We start from the raw sequence: 23097 nt of genomic DNA on the forward strand, positions 1-23097 counted from the left end.
TCATTTAAAGTGCCCTAAAGTTCAGCTGTTCTAGTAGGTCTTTCCTGACATTTTCTTAGTTGCATCCTACAGCAAAAACCATGGTTCGCAGAGAGCTTAAAAGGATTAGAGGGATCTCATTGTTAAAAGGTATCAGGAGAAAGGTACAAAAGAATTTCCAAGGCATTAGATATACCATGGAACACAGTGAAGACAGTCACCATTAAGTGGAGAAAATATGGCGCAACAGTGACATTACCAAGAACTGGATGTCCCTCCAGAATTGATAAAAAGACCAGAAGAAAACTGGTCTGGGAGGCTGCCATGAGGCCTACAGCAACATTAAAGGAGCTGCAGGAATATTTGGCAAGTACTGGCTGTGTGGCACATATGACAACATGCTCCTATATTCTTCATATGTCTGGGCTATGGGGTAGAGTGGCAAGATGGAAGCCTTTTCTTACACAGAAAAACATTCAAGCCCAGCTAAATTTTGCAAAAACACATCTGAAGTCTCCCAAAAGCATGTGGGAAAATGTGTTATGGTCTAATGAAACCAAGGTTGAACTTTTTTGGCCATAATTTCAAAAGATATGTTTGGAGCAAAAACAACATCACCAAAAGAACATCATACCTACAGTGAAGCATGATAGTGGAAGCATCATGCTTTGGGGCTGTTTTTCTTCAGCTGGAACTGGGGCCTTAGTCAAGGTAGAGGAAATTATGAACAGTTCCAAATACCAGTCAATACTGGCACAAAACCTTCAGGCTTCTGCTAGAAAGCTAAACATGAAGAGGAACTTCCCTACCCGTGCCCCACCCCCTGATTTCTCCATCAAGATCAACAACACTACCATCAGTCCCACCCCTCACGCTAGGGTACTAGGTGTAATCCTAGGTTCCAATCTGTCCTTTCAGCCCCAGGTCCAATCACTGACAAACTCATGTAGACTTCTTCTCCGCAACATCTCCAAGATACGACCGTTCCTAACCTCGGAAACCACTAAGCAACTCATTCACTCCCTTATTATATCACGCCTTGACTACTGTAACTCCCTCCTCACTGGCCTACCTCATCGCAGGCTATCCCCATTCCAGTCCATCATGAATGCTGCTGCCAGACTCATTCACCTTACTAACCACTCTGTATCTGCCACCCCTCTCTGCCAATCCCTCCACTGGCTTCCAATTGCCCAACGGATAAAATTCAAAACACTAACACTGACGTATAAAGCCGTTCATAACACTGCCCCTATTTACATCACCGACCTTGTCTCTAAATACCACCCAAACCGTACTCTCCGCTCCTCGCAAGACCTCCTACTCTCTAGCTCCCTTGTCTCCTCCTCCCATGCTCGTCTCCAGGATTTCTCAAGGGCTTCACCCATCCTCTGGAACTCCCTACCCCAAGCTATCAGGCTATCGCCTACTCTGCTCACTTTTAGGCGCACTCTGAAACCCCATCTCTTCAGGGAAGCCTACCCCGACCCCAGCTAATACTGGAATCCCCTACTCCTCCTACCACTCCATCCCCCACAGCTAATTACCTCTTGTACCACTATCCCCTCCCTCCCAGATTGTAAGCTCCAAGGAGCAGGGCCCTCTAATCCTTCTTGTATTGAACTGTATTGGTACTGTACTGTCCCCCTCCATAATGTAAAGCGCTGAGCAAACTGTCGGCACTATATAAGTCCTGTATAATAATAATAATAACTTCATCTTTCAGCATGACAGCGAACCAAAGCATACATCCAAATCAAAGGAATGGCTTCACCAGAAGAAGATTAAGGTTTTGGAATGGCCCAGCCAGAGCCCAGACCTGAATCCGATCGAAAATCTGTGGGGTGATCTGAAGAGGGCTGTGAACAGGAGATGCCCTTGCAATGTGACAGATTTTAAATGTTTTTGCAAGGAAGAGTGGGCAAATATTGCCAAGTCAAGATGTGCCATGCTGATAGACTGATATACCCAAAAATACTGGAATAAAATCAAAAGCTGCTTCAACAAAGTATTAGGATGTGCACACTTATGCAACCATATTATTTTAGTTTTTTATTTTTACTTCCTCCCTCCACATAAAAGATTTTAGTTGTTGTTCAACTGGGCTATCCAGTTTATAGGTTACATTAAAGGTGGAAAAAGTTCTGAAATTATTTATATTTATTTCATTTTATTACATCACAGAAACCTGACATTTTAGCGGTGTGTAGACTTTTTATATCTACTGTATGTATATGTGTGTGTGTGTATATGTGTATATATATATATATACACTGATCTTTATCCAGTGATGTGTACAAGAGCAGCAGTTCTCTTGACTCTCTCCCTCCTCATTGGTTTATAAACAGCAGTGGGATCCATTGGCTCCTGCTGCTGTCAATCACAACCAGTGATGAGGGAGCAGGGGATGGGGCCTAGAATTGCTCTTTGTGTCAATGGACACACAGAGTGGGGCTCAGGAGCCAGCATGTACAAGTGCCCCCATAGCAGGCACCTATGGGGGCACTCGGCAGAGGGGAGAAGCCATCGGCGACGGTGGGTGAACCAAGAAGAGAAGATCGGGGCTGCTCTGTGCAAGACCATTACACAGAACAAGTAAGTATGACATATTTGTTATTTTAATAATTTTTCAGTGCAATACTGAAAAATTAGCATTTGTGAAAAGCTATTTTATTCCTACTGAAATATGCATGCCAACATTTCCAGTGATATATCTGTCTAGACAGTGACAAGACTAACACAGTGTTGGATTTGTGATGCAGTTTTCCCAGTTAAGGTATACTCCCTGAGGTTGAAAAACATTACCAGGAAACACTTAAGTATCTGGTTCCACTAATACATTTACAGAAGAAAAGAGATGACCTATTGTTACTCTCCAAATATGGATATGCCTTTGACAAAAAGTATCCACAAACTTAGCAATTGTACTATTATCATTTTTTGATAATAATTAACATGTTTAGCAAATGTAGCACCAGGTTATCAAAGATAATGTGAACATGCAGCTCAACTGACCCCTGAAAATTTGGGGTCTGGTACTGTTGTCATGGTAAAAGCTGGTTTGGTTGACTGATCCATCTAAAAACGATTTCAGCAGATGACCTTTTTGTGGAAAATGTGAGTAGATATACATAGTACTTATATGTAGGCTGACCATTTGGCAGTATAGCATTTTCATCTATCAACATCAGCAACAACGTTTTATTTGGAGAAATGTTTCAAGCAAAAAGGCCAGTGTCCAGAAGGAATGTCTTGAATACCCCTTCTTTTCTCTTCAGTTTGTTAGTATCTAAAATATGTTATACTTTATATATAACTGAGTGCATTGCACCTCCCGATTCCATAAATTCTGTTTCCTGATGATTGCTTTGGATGTGTCCCATGGAATAAAATCTAATTTTTCCCTTTAACCGGGCATGACAAAGTGAAAGGAAACAGTGGGTTAAATTGAGAGGAATACATTTGCAAGGGGCTACATTAAGTCTATTGAGACCCACAATCTCTTAATTCTAGAAAAACAAGACATTACATTGGTAATATACATTAGAGTAATAACTATTAGCTACAAAATATATCTGTCAGAAAGAGTCAAGAAATATCTTATGAGGCTTTCAATAGAATAAAATATGTAAGGAAGGGTAGCCTTCATCAAGTAGAGCTTTATTTAGTTATTCCTAAACTTTCTAAGGGCCAAAGGAAGGAGAGAGCAGTCCACATGTGGTCCAGAAAACATCAGTATGACACGCTTGTCCTAAAAAAAAATGCTTCTCTTTCTTAACCGTTAATAATATTCACATGTGTCTGCTATGTTCTACTGTATTCGTAACCATCCAAAAAAGTTATTTAATATGGAAGGAGAAATTAGCTATTAAATTGCATCCTGTGCAAAAGTATGCAAGGAGCTCCAGCTAAGCTTGCCTGTAAAACACTAAAAGTTCCAAATGATAATATGGAAAGTAACTCTGGTATAGTATACTTTTTATTCCTCTGTATTTACATAGCTTTACCACAATAAAATGTTACTCTAAGAAAAAGTAGTTCAGTACTGTAATCCACAATGCTGCTCAGGGGGCATAAGGATGTTTGATTGGAGCACAGTAGCGGTGACTGTACAAGGGTCATGTTGGCCTGCTTCTCTAGATTAATGCCAGAGAAAAGCTATTGGGAATGGGTTTGCAGCATCATTGCTATTATTGAAAAATTCAAATAGTTTGTTTTTTTTATGCAGCCTTACTTTAAAGAAAAATTCAAAAATAAAGCTGAACTTGGGATTTTAAGTAGAACTCCAGTAAAAGAGTTTGCAAATATGTACTTTGACCTTGTTTTCAGTTGTTTGCTTGAATGTTGTCTATTGCATTCTCAAAACCAATGTCCCTCGAATGTCCCGTAGTGAAATTACGATTCTCAGCACATTTCTGTTGATATCTGATAAATATGCCCATATGGCTGAAAATTAACAGTGCAAGTCTCCCACTGCTAAAAAAGAATGATCAGCACAGCTATGCAACTTCCCCTATTACTGAGGTGTTGGAGAAGGTTAAAAAAAACTCAGCCTCCATGATGTAAAGTATGTGTAGAACAATGTGTGAACTAGTGTGTCAAGAGAAGGGAGGTATGGCAATTCATATATGTCCTTCAATATCATTAAAAAGGACTATGAAATAAACACTATATTACAATATCAATATATGGATTCCTCAGTCCACAGTGAAATATCAGACGTTGTAGGTGCAATCCGGTCTCCCGTTGTGATAATATGAATAGATTGCCTACTCACCAGAAACCCAGTAATAAACGCATATCTGTATCACATGTATCCTAGGATCTTGAATAAAGACAGCCCGGAAATGAAATCCTCTGATGGACCCTCAGTGGTGAAAGAAAGGATGCCGATCTGATCTCCAAGTATTTACTTCATCAAGTCTGCAGCAATACCTAAATCACTGGGGCTGAGACATGGAGGCTCAGTGCCAGATATGGAGAATAAAGGTGCTCATAGTGTAGTATTTAAAACTATAAATTTATTACATTAAAATCTGAGCAGAAATACATACATGAATGACTGTATATAGTATGAAACTGCTATGAGCAGTAAAAGCACCCAAAAACACTGACCAGTATACATCTAATGTGGGCCGCCGGACCTCCTGATCCGGCGGCGTAGCGTCAAAGCGTGCAGGGGCTCCTCCTAGACGTGTTTCGTGTAAACACACATCTGCAGTAGGGGTGATGCCATGCACGCCGGACGCCATATTAGCCCTATATATAGGATAGAAAAATGCATAATCCAGCCGGCGCCATTTTGCCGTAGACCGGCATATTGAGCATGTGCGGGTGCCATTTTGCCGGTGATTTCCGGGTTGCTAAAAATGGCCGCCGTATGTCCCACTGCACATGTGCCGGCGCCATTTTCTTGGTTAGAAGCTCCAGTGTCCTAACCCCAGAGTTGCCAGAGAACTTTAAACCCTCAAACACGGCCGTACGGTCGCCGATCTTACTGGGGGTGACACCCAAAATATGAGGACCCATTCCAGTGTCCTAGCAAAACCGGCCAAAAAGCAAAAAATCAATACAACAAAAACTCTTGTACTCCATACATCTCTTATGTGACTAATAAGATGTAGAGGCACCACCTAGTGTTCTATCTGGGAATAGTCATAGGTCAAACTTTAAATTAAAATTATAATAACCCATTAAACGGATATGACAGTAATATCCGTTCTGAATATAATACTGTGCATAGATAAAAAATGCGGTCGCTAATTTACTGAAATACCTTACTGGTTTCGGTACAGATTCTAGTTCAGTAATCTGCTCCAAAACCTGGCACATTTAAAGCGGTAATGTATATTTAAAATACTCTATTATAGCTACAAAATTAGTATAACAGTGAGAGGTACAAGAAAATTACATTACACATCCCAAAGCATCCAATAATAAAAATTAAAATTAAAACAAAATTAAAAATAAAGTAATGTCCCTGTCAGATGGGTAGTACAAATGTTTCAATGATATATGTGGTCAACTATTGTCAATGAAACAATTAAGGTCCACTTCCACATTCAAGCCACGCGGGGTCAGGGATTTCATTTCAAAAATCCACTTTGTTTCCAGACGTGAAACCTGTCTGGTATTATTAGAACCACGCCAATGATGTTGTGCCACGTCAATTCCTGTAAATTTAAGAGAAGATGGATCCCTATGATGAAAATCCCTATAGTGCTTTGATAAGGAATGTTCCCGGAAGCCCCTTTTAATATTGTACACATGATCTCTAAGCCTGTCACGGAGTCTCCTCGTTGTTCTACCTATATACTGTTTTTGGCACGGGCATTCTAGAAGATACACCACGTGTCGTGTATTACAAGAAATAAAAGGATTTATCTCATAATCTTTACCGGTTAAAGTAGAGGAGAAGGACTCAATTTTCCTCTTCGACATTTTACTATGTCTACATAATTGACATTTCTTACAAGGGAAGAAACCCTTAAAATTCCCGAAAAAGACTGGGCGTACGGGGGGATCCATAATGTTTGGGGCAATGGTATTACGTAATGTTAAGGCTTTCCTGAAAACAACTTCTGGTTTTTGAGGGAGAACTTTTGAAAGAATCGGATCCGCTCTAAGTATTTCCCAATGCTTCTTCACAATATGACGTATAGTTTTATGCTGTATTGAATAGGGGGTAATGAACGGGCAGAACATTTCCTTTTTCTGTTTAGGTGGTCCAGAGAGTATATCATGCCTATCCAAATTAGCTACTATATTGATGTCTCGATCTAAGGAGTCAGCCAAATAGCCTTTATCCAAAAATCTCTGTTTGAGAATTTGCGCCTTCTCATAATAAGTCCCATTTTCAGTACAATTACGTCTTAGCCTCATAAATTGGCTTTTGGGAATACCAGCTAGCCATTTCGGATGATGACAGCTGTCCATAGGGATGTACCCGTTTCTATCTGACGGCTTGAAATATGCTTCAGTAATACATTTACCTCCTATGTTAATGATGGTAATATCCAAAAAATTCACACATTCAGAGCTATATTCGTATGTGAGTTTAATGTTCTGACTGTTATTGTTGAGTGTGCCAAAAAAATTTATAAGGGCTGTTTCTTCCCCCTGGCCAATCTGTTTATGGCCAGGTGGGAAGAGGATATCGTCTATTCCAGGGAGTGACCAGAATTGGTATTCTATAAAAGGTATATAGACGATGTCCTCCTAGTATGGCAGGGGGAAGAAACAGCCCTTATAAATTTTTTTGGCAAATTCTCAAACAGAGATTTTTGGATAAAGGCTATTTGGCTGACTCCTTAGATCGAGACATCAATATAGTAGCTTGGATAGGCATGATATACTCTCTGGACCACCTAAACAGAAAAAGGAAATGTTCTGCCCGTTCATTACCCCCTATTCAATACAGCATAAAACTATACGTCATTACCATTGCCCCAAACATTATGGATCCCCCCGTAAGCCCAGTCTTTTTCGGGAATTTTAAGGGTTTCTTCCCTTGTAAGAAATGTCAATTATGTAGACATAGTAAAATGTCGAAGAGGAAAATTGAGTCCTTCTCCTCTACTTTAACCGGTAAAGATTATGAGATAACTTCTTTTATTTCTTGTAATACACGACACGTGGTGTATCTTCTAGAATGCCCGTGCCAAAAACAGTATATAGGTAGAACAACGAGGAGACTCCGTGACAGGCTTAGAGATCATGTGTACAATATTAAAAGGGGCTTCCGGGAACATTCCTTATCAAAGCACTATAGGGATTTTCATCATAGGGATCCATCTTCTCTTAAATTTACAGGAATTGACGTGGCACAACATCATTGGCGTGGTTCTAATAATACCAGACAGGTTTCACGTCTGGAAACAAAGTGGATTTTTGAAATGAAATCCCTGACCCCGCGTGGCTTGAATGTGGAAGTGGACCTTAATTGTTTCATTGACAATAGTTGACCACATATATCATTGAAACATTTGTACTACCCATCTGACAGGGACATTACTTTATTTTTAATTTTAATTTTGTTTTAATTTTAATTTTTATTATTGGATGCTTTGGGATGTGTAATGTAATTTTCTTGTACCTCTCACTGTTATACTAATTTTGTAGCTATAATAGAGTATTTTAAATATACATTACCGCTTTAAATGTGCCAGGTTTTGGAGCAGATTACTGAACTAGAATCTGTACCGAAACCAGTAAGGTATTTCAGTAAATTAGCGACCGCATTTTTTATCTATGCACAGTATTATATTCAGAACGGATATTACTGTCATATCCGTTTAATGGGTTATTATAATTATAATTTTAATTTAAAGTTTGACCTATGACTATTCCCAGATAGAACACTAGGTGGTGCCTCTACATCTTATTAGTCACATAAGAGATGTATGGAGTACAAGAGTTTTTGTTGTATTGATTTTTTGCTTTTTGGCCGGTTTTGCTAGGACACTGGAATGGGTCCTCATATTTTGGGTGTCACCCCCAGTAAGATCGGCGACCGTACGGCCGTGTTTGAGGGTTTAAAGTTCTCTGGCAACTCTGGGGTTAGGACACTGGAGCTTCTAACCAAGAAAATGGTGCCGGCACATGTGCAGTGGGACATACGGCGGCCATTTTTAGCAACCCGGAAATCACCGGCAAAATGGCACCCGCACATGCTCAATATGCCGGTCTACGGCAAAATGGCGCCGGCTGGATTATGCATTTTTCTATCCTATATATAGGGCTAATATGGCGTCCGGCGTGCATGGCATCACCCCTACTGCAGATGTGTGTTTACACGAAACACGTCTAGGAGGAGCCCCTGCACGCTTTGACGCTACGCCGCCGGATCAGGAGGTCCGGCGGCCCACATTAGATGTATACTGGTCAGTGTTTTTGGGTGCTTTTACTGCTCATAGCAGTTTCATACTATATACAGTCATTCATGTATGTATTTCTGCTCAGATTTTAATGTAATAAATTTATAGTTTTAAATACTACACTATGAGCACCTTTATTCTCCATATCTGGCACTGAGCTTCCATGTCTCAGCCCCAGTGATTTAGGTATTGCTGCAGACTTGATGAAGTAAATACTTGGAGATCAGATCGGTATCCTTTCTTTCACCACTGAGGGTCCATCAGAGGATTTCATTTCCGGGCTGTCTTTATTCAAGATCCTAGGATGCATGTGATACAGATATGCGTTTATTACTGGGTTTCTGGTGAGTAGGCAATCTATTCATATTATCACAACGGGAGACCGGATTGCACCTACAACGTCTGATATTTCACTGTGGACTGAGGAATCCATATATTTATATTACAGTGGACTTATTTTAATATTAGTATTATTTGACTATATTGATATTATTTTACTGTATTTTTTCTTTGCCATTTAATTTGATGTAGCGCTGCACTCCTTGTACTTTTGAGTTTATTAGAAAGGTTTTGTGGTTCCTTTTAGTGCATTGGTCGCTTGTCGGATTGCGCTCACTAACTTATATATTTTTTTATATTACAATATCAATGGATTGAAGAGGATGGAGAGTATAAGAAGGGGCAATAACATTTTCATACAATTCTTCTAGTAACAATAGAATATAACTAAGTAAATGTTATGGGAATTGTATGCTATGAAATGGATAAATGGTAGAGTGTCTTACTATAATGAACCAAAAATGTTTTATTTTTTTAAGAAATTACATTCTGACAAAACCATCTAGAGATACTGTAACCTCATCATTTGGAGTTTCCCCTTTTTTCAGTCTGAGACAGTCTACACTATCACACAAAGCGACTTTGCAAAGTAAGAATGCAGTAAAAAAAAGTGGTTGTAAAGGCTGAAGGTTTTTTTGCATTACAGGCTGAAGGTGAAAAACCTGCAGTGTGCAGCTTCCTCCTCATCCGCTCTAATACTTACCTGAGCCTGATCCCAATCCAGCGATGTGCACAAGAGCCGAGGCTCTCCTGGGTCTCTCTTTCCTCATTGGCTGAGACACAGCAGGGGGAGCCATTAGCTCCTGCTGCTGTCAATCACAGCCAGTGAGGAGGGAGTGGGAGTCTGGGCTGAGACATGCTGGGGTTTATTTACTAAAGCTGGAGAGTCCAAAATCAGACTCCCTTCTGCATAGAAACCAATCACCTTCTAACCTCAGCTTGTTCAATGAAGCTTTGGCAATGAAACCTGGAAGCTAATTGCTTTCTATGCAGAAGGGATTCTGATTTTGGACTCTCCAGCTTTAGTAAATAAACCCCGCTCTGTCTGTCCCATAGACACAGATTGGGGCTTGGGAGTGAACATACACACGAGTGCCCCCAGAGCCAGCAGCTAGCTCTGGAGGCATTCAACAAGAGGGGAGAGGCCAGAAGCGCCGACGGGGGACCCGAGAAGAGCAGGATCGGGGCTGTGCACAGAGTAGGTAAGTATGATCTGTTTATAATTTCAAAGAAAAAAAACCAACCTTTATAAACACTTTAAACCCCAACTCCAGGGAAATAGAAAAAATCTCTTGCAGTGGGGCTTTGCCCACACTGCAAGGGTTGATTGCTCCTTTATGTCTAGGAGAACAATAAAAGGAAACATGCTTACCTGATTCTCCACTCCTTTCTGCAGCTAGACCAGTTTCTGTAGCTTTGGCACCCCCCTGCTCTAGTCGTCTAGGGTCCTGATAGCCCTGCTCTGGATGTGAGGATGGTGAGGGACGGGTAAGTAAAACTGTTTCTCCTTTCCCCTTTACAAAACAAGCTATTAATCCTTGCAGTTTGGGCACAAGTCCACTGCAAGGGATATTTTTTTTTTCTGGCAAGAGTTGGGATTTAAGTAAAACTATGTTCTACCAGATTTAAAATCTCAACTCTATAAACAAACTTCTATTTATCAGAGGATAATAATCAATAGTGCAACTGACATCAAACTATGTTTATAGCAAATTAAAACAGATTTCAAAATCCTTTCATGTGTAGTTTCCTTTCAGATATTAAAATGATTGGTTTAAATACCTAAATGTCATTGACTCTGGAGACGACTTCAGCCTACTTGCGCAAACCACTTATCTCTGGTACATAAACATTTGTCATTCTTGACTCTAAACAGGATAGTTAATATTTGTATCATAATGTCCTTCTGTTAAACTATCTATATATAGACCACCAAGCTGCCAATGTAGATGAAGACTGTACACTAGAAATAGTGATGCAGTGAGAGGATGTGTTTAACAGAACTATAGGAAAAAGCATTCTATTATATTTGCTGTGTTTAAAGCTTACTATATTATAGTTTATTATGATGTTTTATAGAAAAGGGGGCCTCGACATAATAATTGTTTTGAATGTATTTTAATGTTTATCAATAAAAATTATGATTTTCTGCTTTACATTTATAGTGTTGGCATATAGCAGCACATTATAATTTACATTTGACGTGACTCCACTTAAGCACCTAAAAAATAATATCTATACAATTAACATAGGTTAGTACAATACAAAGCAATGCCATTTATGAATGGGCTTGTCTGAGCTGCAGTTTACTACCAGATAACATTCCTTTTAGCTTTGGTCTACTGTGGCTGTTTATAAATGTGTACATTTATAAATTTTAGCATAAAGATCTGTTAACAGTCTTGTTTGGATAGATAAAGAGTAAAACAAGAGGCTTGAATATTTTTTCAAAGATTGCCACATGTTCGAAGCCCAGGCTGCAAAGGAGTTCATTTATCAAAGGAAAATACACTGTTTACTTTCCAGAGGAAATGTCCATTAGCTCAGTGAATGATGTGAAACACTGCTGACTTTCATCGTCTAATTATGTGCAAGCCATGTTACTGTTTTTTATTTTCTTTGCATGAGATTGGGTATTCTTTTATATGTGAATTTTCTCCACATTCACTAAGATAAGCAAATTGCCTTGCAAAGTGAATAGCCAATAATGGGCAGCACAGTGGCTAAATGGTTAGCACTTCCGCCTGGCAGTACTAGGGTCGTCGGTTCAAATCCCAACCACGGCACCACCTGCCTGGAGTTTGCATGTTCTCCCTGTGCCTGCGTGGGTTTCCTCCGGGTAATCCGGTTTCCTCCCACACTCCAAAGACATGCTGGTAGGTGAATTGGCTCCTGTCTAAATTGGCCCTAGTATGTGTATGTATAAATGTAAGTTAGGGACCTTAGATTGTACACCCCTTGAGGGTTAGGGACTGATGTGAATGTACAATATGTATGTAAAGTGCTGCGTAAATTGATAGCGCTATATAAGTACCATAAATAAATAAAATCTCTAATTTAGGTGAGTGTCAATTTATCTTAATTGCGATCCCCTCCTTCAAAAGAGATCATGAGTGAGTGTCTAAGGCCTTCAGACATGTTACCAGCATTGAAGGTAACCCAATTAGCATTATCATCCACAGGAAAGGTTAGGCAGGCCATAGACAGGCTGTTTATTGGCCGAATTTTCAGCCGATAAATGAAAAATCGGTCGGCCCAGTTACCAATGCTGCCAACCATGTCCACGAAAAACGGCAGTTTTTCGCGGATTTTCCAGCATGACCGATAAAAATAAATGGACGACGGGCTGGCCCCACTAATGGCGTGATTATCAGGCGATTTGTCGCGCAGACGAAAATTTGGCCGATAAACGACCCGTCTATGGCCTGCATTAGAGTATAAGCCCTTCTATTAATCTTTTTATAAATTATTACCATACATGATTTAACAGTTTGTACATTGCTTTACAATATAAAGGGAGACATTACAATTATTACAATACAGTTCAGTACAGTAGGATTAGGAGTATCCTGCTCGTGGAGCTTACAATCTAAAAGGATATATATATATATATATATATATATATATATATAATACACTGTATATCCATATAAATGCAATCCTGTTTGTAGTTGAGTACAGGTCTGCTTTAAAGACTAACCTCAGCTAAATCCCTTTTTTTTTGTTTTGGGTGAACAGATTTTTATTGCTGTTTGTGTCTCTGTTAGACAGCGCTCACTGACACTGCAACAAAAATCTTAGATTTTCACTAATGCTGTACATACCTATATAGTGTTTTGATCAGGTAATGCACAGTCTCTTTTTGCTGAATGTGTTTGACTCATAATATAAACTGTAAAATATATTCTGTATATTTATGTGTTAAAAATAAATATTAAATGTTAAATAGGTTCTAATCCTTCCCCACTTTCTAATCAGTTAATCAGTGTCCTTGTGTCCTTATTTCCCTGTGACCACACAGGATGTAAGGTGAAATTTCTTCAATGAGGGACACACATAGCAATAATCTAAAAGAAAACAATTATGTTGCGGCTGGAATTGACCTTTGGTGTCATTGCCATTTAGAATTTAAACATGAAATTACACAATAAAAATCCCATGTACTGCAGGAATTGAAGTTGACAATTAGGCATTAGGTTCTAAATTTAACTCTCTTTAATTTTTATTTCAGAAGTATATAACTGACGAATGTTTCTTCTTCGAGCGTCTGGAAGCAAACAACTACAACACTTACCGGTCCCGGAAGTACAGTGACTGGTACGTGGCACTAAAGAGAACTGGGCAGTACAAAAATGGATCCCAAACTGGGCTAGGACAGAAAGCTATCCTATTTCTTCCGATGTCAGCAAAAAGCTGATCTTGATGGACATCTTCATTTATAGAAAACAGTAATTATATTTTTTAAAAAAGGTTAGAATATAACTATATATTTTCAGTTTATAAATGTGACATCAAATATTAATACTATTCACCCTTGTGCCAGTGTTTAAGAATTTTAAATTTTTGTATCTATTCATGTTTTAATATATTTCCATGTAAAATGACATATGTACGTAGCAATGCAAGTATTGTCCTGAGGTATTTTCCATTCCGAAAGAGTCTGTTGGATAAAAAAAATGAAAATAATCATTTATTTTTTTTAACACTGTTTCAATGTGAAGCTTACTTGACATCAAGTTTTACTTCATAAGAATCTGGTAATTCCTTGTGGTACAGATTGTAGAATAAACCTGAGTAAACGGCTGGGAATGTCCTCACAGTTAGGTCAATATTGTGAAAGCCTTCCTTATAGCCATATAGTAAAAGCTTAGCGATTCTACTGGTGATGGGTGTAGTATGACTTGAGTAGGCAAGCTCCTGCAGGTCCATCCATTCACACCTCAGACACTCATGAGGGCAGAAGTTTATGCTGTAAGACGATGGCTTCAAACGACATATGATGTACATATCTGACTTTCCAAAGGCCCCGGGGTGATTATGCTGCTGTCTAATGCTTAGGAGAGACTTAAACTCTGATTTAATGCCAGTCTCTTCCAGGACTTCTCGAACTGCTGTGGCTCCTGCAGAGTAAAATGAAACAAAGCCTTATGAATTAGTTTTCCAATATAATTATAGGTCATAAAGAAAACCATTGTATTCGGTTAAGACAATGTACAATTCAGCATCTGTCATACTTTAATTTTACAAATGAACAACACCACAAACTACAAGAATATGATACATTCCATGCTACAATTTTACAAATCTGTGGTATGGCTGAAATAATTTGGGTTCTGATATAAAATCTGAACAAAGACTATTTAATATCTCTTAACCTATGTTTAAAGGGACACTGCCAGCTCCACATTAAAAGCACAGTGACGGTGTCTGCAGACAGTCCAGTCCATCATTCCTCCCCCCTCTTCCCAGTGAGGTATACCCATTGATCCAAGCTCCTTCACTGTCTCCCTACGTCATCAAAGCCCACTCCACTGCTCTAAGATAGTGGGGCTTCTGGGTATTAAGCTGGGTACACATACCGAAAGTTCTGGTACGTACGTACTCCTCTCTGTTCAACAGATGCCGGTCTAGCGACATGCTGGAAAACCAGCATGTGATCAGCACATGCAGTCAATGGCTTCAGCTCTGATCTATGTATTCAGATGGGGTAGGGGAGCCCTACCATAGCATGGCAGAGAAGACCCCTGAATCTACATCACTTGTGTGGATGCAGGGATCTGTCAGATTAATTTGTTCAACCCGCTGGCTGAATGAAAAAAAAACAAAACTGTAAGTATATACTCTGCTTAGGGGAGAATGTGACCTCCTCCCTGTGACAGTGCTTGGGTCTGAGCACCAGCCATCAGGCCGAGGTGTTTGTTAACAGTTAAGCAGGAGATTTTCTTTCCTTCCACCCGTGGAACAGTGTTGATGGAGGAATCCCTTCCACAGTGCTATTGTGTTGTGCTGGCAGGGAGCCTTCCCGGCCAGCAGAACTCAATAATTACTACTAGCAGCTATAGCGACCAGTAGCAATCACATGTAAAAAATCAGACAGGCTTGTTGTATCCAAGTAGATCGATGGATTGACCTGGGTACAACCAGCCTGCCCATAGATGAATCAAATCTCGGATGGCCCCTGCTGAATCAGCCGAGATTCAATAAAAGTATGGCTGGATTTACATTTTTTCCAATATAAGAAGCAATTACTTTATTTTAGTTTTAGCACGCACATGTCAAACCGTTATTTGTAGCATAAAACTGAGTGTAGAGCAATGTTAATTTCATCAACAAAATTAACACTATTTTAGTCGACTAAAATATGACTAAACTAAAATAGCATTTTAGTCAAAAGACTACGACTAAAACTAAATCGAAATTTGACAGAAAAATTAAATCGAAATTTGACAGAAAAATTAACACTGGTCATACGGCTAAATCTGTGTCTGTAGTGCATGTTCAAACCTTATACCATAAATAATAACATGTTCAGTATATAATGAATTTGGAAAGTCTAGAAATGCTTAGTCAACTAAAATACGACTAAAACTAACACAATTCAGATGACTAAAATACGACTAAAACTAAAATGGCATTTTAGTCAAGACTATGACTAAAACTCAAAAAACTAGGGCTCATAAAAAAAAACAGAATTGGGTCAGACTCAGAAGACTCAGCTGAAGAATATGTCTTTAAAACTGATGTATACAAATCTTAGGTGTGTGATCCTTCTACTTTATTAATAAAAATACAACAATTTTCTTAATGTAAAGGTATGCTCACGAAAAGACAATATGTGTGAAGTTTAACAGTGTCCTCAGTGTCAGCACCCTCTCCCATGTGACTAATATACTCAAACAACACTGGCATAAAAAACACTGGCTTATGCATGTTATAAAAAGAGAAAAAATATATACCAACCAATATCTTCTCCTGGATCAGACAACCCCCCTGGAAACTTCCATGCATTTAAAGTCTGGAATGCAAGAACACTTAGTAAGTGTTTTATGTTACATTCAGATGTCCTTTAAATGAAATGAATCTGGAATTATTTTAAATCTAAAAGTCCCTGTCAAAAGTAGGGCTACATGTGTTTTTGTTTAACGTAAACCTCAGTGACCCTGAAAATGTACATACAATCAGGTCCATAAATATTGGGACATCGACACAATTCTAACATTTTTGGCTCTATACACCACCACAATGGATTTGAAATGAAACGAACAAGATGTGCTTTAACTGCAGACTGTCAGCTTTAATTTGAGGGTATTTACATCCAAATCAGGTGAACAGTGTAGGAATTACAACAGTTTGCATATGTGCCTCCCACTTGTTAAGGGACCAAAAGTAATGGGACAAATGGCTTCTCAGCTGTTCCATGGCCAGGTGTGTGTTATTCCCTCATTATCCCAATTACAATGAGCAGATAAAAGGTCCAGAGTTCATTTCAAGTGTGCTATTTGCATTTGGAATCTGTTGCTGTCAACTCTCAAGATGAGATCCAAAGAGCTGTCACCATCAGTGAAGCAAGCCATCATTAGGCTGTAAAAATAAAACAAACCCATCAGAGAGATAGCAAAAACATTAGGCATGGCCAAAACAACTGTTTGAAACATTCTTAAAAAGAAGGAACGCACCGGTGAGCTCAGCAACACCAAAAGACCCGAAAGACCACGGGAAACAACTGTGGTGGATGACTGAAGAATTCTTTCCCTGGTGAAGAAAACACCCTTCACAACAGTTGGCCAGATCAAGAACACTCTCCAGGAGGTAGGTGTATGTGTGTCAAAGTCAACAATCAAGAGAAGACTTCACCAGAGTGAATACAGAGGGTTCACCACAAGATGGAAACCATTGGTGAGCCTCAAAAACAGGAAGGCCAGATTAGAGTTTGCCAAACGACATGTAAAAAAGCCTTCACAGTTCTGGAACAACATCCTATGGACAGATGAGACCAAGATCAACTTGTACCAGAGTGATGGGAAGAGAAGAGTATGGAGAAGGAAAGGAACTGCTCATGATCCTAAGCATACCACCTCATCAGTGAAGCATGGTGGTGGTAGTGTCATGGCGTGGGCATGTATGGCTGCCAATGGAACTGGTTCTCTTGTATTTATTGATGATGTGACTGCTGACAAAAGCAGCAGGATGAATTCTGAAGTGTTTCAGGAATATTATCTGCTCATATTCAGCCAAATGCTTCAGAACTCATTGGACGTCCCTTCACAGTGCAGATGGACAATGACCCAAAGCATACTGCAAAAGCAACCAAAGAGTTTTTTAAGGGAAAGAAGTTGAATGTTATGCAATGGCCAAGTCAATCACCTGACCTGAATCCGATTGAGCATGCATTTCACTTGCTGAAGACAAAACTGAAGGGAAAATGCCCCAAGAACAAGCAGGAACTGAAGACAGAGGCCTGGCAGAGCATCACCAGAGATGAAACCCAGCGTCTGGTGATGTCTATGCGTTCCAGACTTCAGGCTGTAATTGACTGCAAAGGATTTGCAACCAAGTATTAAAAAGTGAAAGTTTGATTTATGATTATTATTCTGTCCCATTACTTTTGGTCCCTTAACAAGTGGGAGGCACATATGCAAACTGTTGTAATTCCTACACCGTTCACCTGATTTGGATGTAAATACCCTCAAATTAAAGCTGACAGTCTGCAGTTCAAGCACATCTTGTTTGTTTCATTTCAAATCCATTGTGGTGGTGTATAGAGCCAAAAATGTTAGAATTGTGTCAATGTCCCAATATTTATGGACCTGACTGTAGATCAGAAAAGTCACAATAAAGTCAATCTAGAAAACTCAAAGTAAAGTCAAATCCTTCCTGCATGCTTGTACCAGGTCACCAAGTAAAAACAGTGAAGCAACTTGATAAAGTTTTAGTATTTTTTGGAACTGGAGTTTGGCATTGGCAGACTTCAGGTTCCTCTCATGGCATATTTCATTTAAAAATGCGACATTAAGCACAGGCTAGCTTGCCTAATTATAGTGGCAATTATGTGTCTAGCAGTATATTGGGAAGGAATTAGGGATGCACCGATATAAAGGCCACTGACCATTATCGGCCAAAATTATTGGCGTTTTGCCAACAGAAAAAAAAGTGACGATAATGGCATGCTGTGTCCCATAGACTTCAATGCAAAAACACCCCCTTGTGACTTTAATCCAAAGTCGCGTCTCATAGACTTTAATACCAAGTCGCATCCTATAGACTTTAATGCAAAGTCACGCTCATTAGACTTTAATGTAAAGTCGTGTCCATTAGACTTTAATGCAAAGTCACGCCCCATAGACTTCAATTCAAATATACTCCATGGTGACTTCAATGCAAAATCACATCCCATAGACTTCAATGTAAAATTGTGTCCCATGGGCTTCAATGAAAAACACCCCCCTGTTGACTTCAGTGCAAAATCTCGTCCCATAGACTTCAATACAAAAACACCCCCTAGTGACTTAAAGGCAAAATCGTGTCCCATTGACTTCAATGCAAAAACGCCCCATAGCCCCATAATGCCAGCCACATTAATTAAATTTACAAAAAATTGAAAACTGTCCATTTCGAGTTTTGGTTTTCTGCCAAGTGCATCCTGAATTTTCAGGTTCGGTACTGGAATTTTAATTTCAGTGCACCACTAGAAGGAATGAAAATAACGTATATCAAATGGCAATTGACAGATGAACAATACACTTTAAAACTACCACTGGCAATAATGCAGACTGCTAAGGGGGTCATTGAGATATATATTATTACTGTAGAAATGATAACACAAGTTTGACTAAAACACAACAAAAAGTACATTATAGTTATTATGAAGTTACATTTGTATATATGAATTTAAACAAAATAATCATCAAACAAAAGCTAAACCAAATGGCTCCCCAACCATGGAAATACTAAAAAAAATGCAGTACATGCCATGTACCAGCTGAACAACCAAGTGATTGGCCTTAGCAGAACCCCCCCCAGAAGAGAAACAAACAACATTAATAAAGTACAGCTAATAATGCATTGGCCACTGCCAGTGTTGTTTCCTCTCAATGCAAGACACTGTATAAACTATACATTAAAAATTCAGCTGCTGGATTATGCCCCATCTAAATGATCTTTCTATCTGCATTCATGCTTGTGTCTAAAGTAGAGATAGGAGGAGCACTCAGCAGACCTATCCGGCAGCAGAGATTTTTATACTGGCTAGCAAAAAAATCCAACCAGCCCTCAAAGAAAACATAGGTGGAGGCCTGTGACAGTTGGGTACAATCTACAGACATACAAATGTATCCCAACCTGACAGCTTGCTGGAGTTGGTGAAAGTTCCCTGATGTCTGTAGGCACATTTATTTTACCTGTGGGAGATTAGACAGCCTGCTAAGTGCCAGGACACACAGCCAGTGTAAAGTGTAGGAAGTCTGTATTAGAAATTGTGGAGAAAAATACAATGCACAATGTGCATGTTAGTGCCTATGGAGAGGAAAGGGAGAATGCTTTGAAGATATCCCCAGCACCAGAGAAAGCTCCATTAGCAATTTTGTAGAAAGTTGCTATTTGCATATTTATATTTTCTCAGCTGGGACAGAAATGTGATTATTTTAAAGATATTTAATGAACCATAATAGTCAGAATGCTGCAGGTTTACTTCAAACCTTTATATTTGGAAAATGATATAATTGTTATGCTCAAGATTTTATTTTGACATATTTGTGTTACAACTATTACTAGAATGTTATCCCCGCATTTAAACAAAAGCAGGACATCTCAAATGTGTATTGCAACATCTGAAGATGTAAGTCAAGTGACTGATCTAAAGGCTGACAGGCAACAGGAGACTTTTTAACATAGAATGCTGCTAGTTTTATGAAAGGGAATGTATCACTGATATATTTAAGTATTTAGCCTCTATATCTATTTTGATTAACAAAATGCTCCACATTAGATCAAAGTATTAATTCCAAAGATACCTTGGCCTAAGCATGACTAAGACTGCGGTACTGTACAGTAACTGCATTTGTGTTGTATGCCATGTTAGCCTTTAAAATAGGTTCACACCTAAGCGTTTTCTGCAGCATTTTGCAGAAACAAAGTACAGTTCATTTAACATTATTTTCTATGGGACGTGTTCACATCTGTGCATTTTCACCCGATGGAAAGGGACAGGGACTTTTTTTAATGCAACAAATTGAGTTTTTGGTTTTATAGACTTCAATGGAAATGCTGCAGAAAAGCATGTATTGCGTTTTTGCTGCCTTTTGCGTTTTAAATCTGCCAAGCAACAAGAAAAAACAAATGAAAAACAAATGAAAAAAACCACATCAAAAATGCAGGTGCAAAATGCAAAATGCCATGCAGAAACGGCTCAAACGCATCCTGCACAGGTGTGAACCTAGCCTTAATCCTGGTACACACAGCTGTTAGAATAGGACACTTGATAGGTTTTCCTTATAATCAAGCAAAGTTCGCAGGTGATACAATAGAAAGAGTATGTTGTGCTGTATAGAACAATCTATATAAGTTCAGCAAAAAAAATTGCTTCATATGGCTTGGAGCATGAGGCCTTTTTAAAAAAGCTATTTTATTTGACTTTTCAGCCAGCCTCTTCATCTGGAGAAAGATTGACAGCTAAACAGAATATAGAGCAGGAGCCATCATACTACATGCACGTCTACATTCAACACGTGCATTTTCAAACCATTTAAGGGCCCATTTACATCTTTGTGATGCATTAATGTGCATTAAGGGGTTGATTTACTAAAAGCAAATGGACTGTGCACTTTACAAAGTGTAGTTGCACTCTGCAAGAGCGGTTGCTCCAGAGCTTAGTAAATGAGCAGCAGCTCCGCTGACTTCCATCATCCAATAATGTAAAGCAAAAAAGCTGTTACAATTCTTTGGTTTTCCTTGTATGTGATTGGGTACTCTTTGTACAGTGAAGCTTTACCTCATTTACTAAGCTCTGGAGCAACTGCACTTGCAAAATGCTCAGACTATTTGCCTTTAGTAAATCAACCCTTATGCCTTTTGATAATGTGTGTTGCATTAAGGCAGCCTATTCAAAATGAATGCCCTGCTAACGCACTATAACATACCTAAAATCACACATGACACATTGGGGGAGATTTACTAAAACTGATACAAACATAATCTGGTGCAGCTCTGCATAGTAAACAATCAGCTTCCAGGTTTTATTGTCAAACCTAAACTGAACAAGCTGAAGTTAGAAGCTGATTGGCTACTATGCAGGGGCGGAATGACAACTTATGGTGCCCCTGGGCAATAGGGGATCATGGGGCCCGTTTCCTTGCCCACACTCAAACCACACCCAAAAAAGCCTATAAAAAAGGTACCAGGGGTATTTCATGGGGCCCCCTACTGACCCCGGGCCCTCGGGCAGTGCCCGAGTGCTCGAATGGTCAGTCTGCCCCTGCTACTATGCACAGCTGCACCAGATTCTGAGTGCACCAGTTTTATTAAATATCCCCCTTTTTTTCTAATGCAACACACAACTGTGTGTTTCAGTGTGCTACAGCGTAGGTGATGCATGCAGTAATGCATGTGTTGCCGCAACATGGAGGTGTCAATGGGCCCTAGTTGAAGACATGTATCACAATGAGCTGTACCACTCATATAAATGTGATTTTTAAAAATATTGAAATCTTTCAGAAGCTGCTATATAAAGGGGTATATGTGCCTTGTATTGCCTAGAATTTGATCAAAATCACATATTTAATCATTTGAAGAATGTGGATTTGTAGTGTTGTTCTTTAGTGCACTGATTTCAGTGTTTTCTTTTTAACATATTAAATTGTATCTATTTAATGCAGTATAGCTACATTGTTATGTTTGTGTTTTATTTAAATATGTATTGTTTTTCTTTCTTCTTTTTTGTAGTCTTTTAGAAGACAAATAAGGCTACATACAGATAACTACAACATGGTTTACAGTCACTGACAACTAAATCAATGTCTATTATATTATAGATTATTGTTAATACTGTATGCTGTACTGTATATAATAAAAATCTAAGACAAGCACATAGCATTTTAAAATCTCATATAATCTTGTTTTTTTCTCATTCCGATTCACTGTATTCAGGGTTTAAAGTGTTACTAATCCCAGGACCCTGCATTCACTCTATCTGGTCTCCCACAGTACACACAACATGGAAATGCAATTATTTTAGTAAATATAAACTGCTAAATACCGTTCCTTTTCTCATCAGCAGTTAGAGCAGTCTTGTGACTTTAGCAGAGCACTGGTTAAAGCTTGTAGGAGGAAATTTCTTTCTGCTCTAGGATTATGCAAAACCCCTGATCTCTGTCTGGACAGTGCAGATTGGCCCTGTACTGATCACATGCACTCTCTCAAGAAAAAAAAAAAAAAAAAAAACCTCTCTAGCAATACATACTAAACTGAGCATGTGCAGAAGGCCTACAGGTTCAGTCTGTCTTATCAGCATGGACATTTGAACAAGAGGAGGGGCAGAGAAAATAGGATCAAATTACATTTTTACACAATACAGAGAATTAACCCCTTAGGTTCCACAGTGAGTATAACAAGCATGCTTTACTGCATATACAGACTGATTTTACTGTTGTGGGTTTAGTAACACGTTAACAGAAACCTGTGGTCTTTATTTTCTCCTGTATGCATTCTGAGTCCACTGTGGGCAATACTTTGCTTGACTGGCAGCTACAATTAAAAGTGATTTTTTTATGTACACATACCAGCTCCTTCTGTGCTCTATCACCCATGCCAACCAGCAGAGACTGGGGATGGATTGTAAGTGCAAAGTGATCAGTAAGCAGTAAATGGATTGATTGAGCAAAAAAGAAAACTATATCATTCAGCATCAGCA

The 23097-nt window shown here is 39.0% G+C and overlaps 2 protein-coding genes across 4 annotated transcripts in view; one reads left to right on the top strand and one right to left on the bottom strand.

Annotated features, from left to right (window-relative positions):
* Nucleotides 1-22280, top strand: part of FGF2 (fibroblast growth factor 2) — an 85700-nt gene extending 63420 nt beyond the window's left edge. Inside the window, exons 3-4 of one of the 3 annotated variants that reach the window (XR_016312005.1) lie at nucleotides 13426-13664; nucleotides 22131-22280. Coding sequence is in view for 2 of the 3 variants with exons in the window: in XM_089672178.1 (XP_089528304.1) it covers nucleotides 13426-13611 (186 nt within the window). In the remaining variant the exon portion in view is untranslated. Of the gene's footprint in view, nucleotides 1-13425; nucleotides 16438-22130 lie in introns of those variants that run through there. The other 2 variants (XM_089672179.1, XM_089672178.1) reach the window with 2 other exon arrangements.
* NUDT6 (nudix hydrolase 6) overlaps nucleotides 11297-23097 on the bottom strand; it is a 43433-nt gene continuing 31632 nt past the window's right edge. The window contains exons 4-5 of the mRNA XM_089672175.1: nucleotides 16155-16209; nucleotides 11297-14314 (exon numbers count right to left, since the gene is read on the bottom strand). Of these exons, the coding sequence (XP_089528301.1) occupies nucleotides 13917-14314; nucleotides 16155-16209 (453 nt within the window). The 3' untranslated portion in view covers nucleotides 11297-13916. The remainder of the gene's footprint in view (nucleotides 14315-16154; nucleotides 16210-23097) is intronic.

This window comes from Staurois parvus, unplaced genomic scaffold (genome assembly GCF_062004578.1).
Source record: "Staurois parvus isolate SC_StPar_1 unplaced genomic scaffold, SC_StPar_1.0 ptg000122l, whole genome shotgun sequence".
In the NCBI taxonomy this organism is placed as follows: Eukaryota; Metazoa; Chordata; class Amphibia; order Anura; family Ranidae; genus Staurois; species Staurois parvus.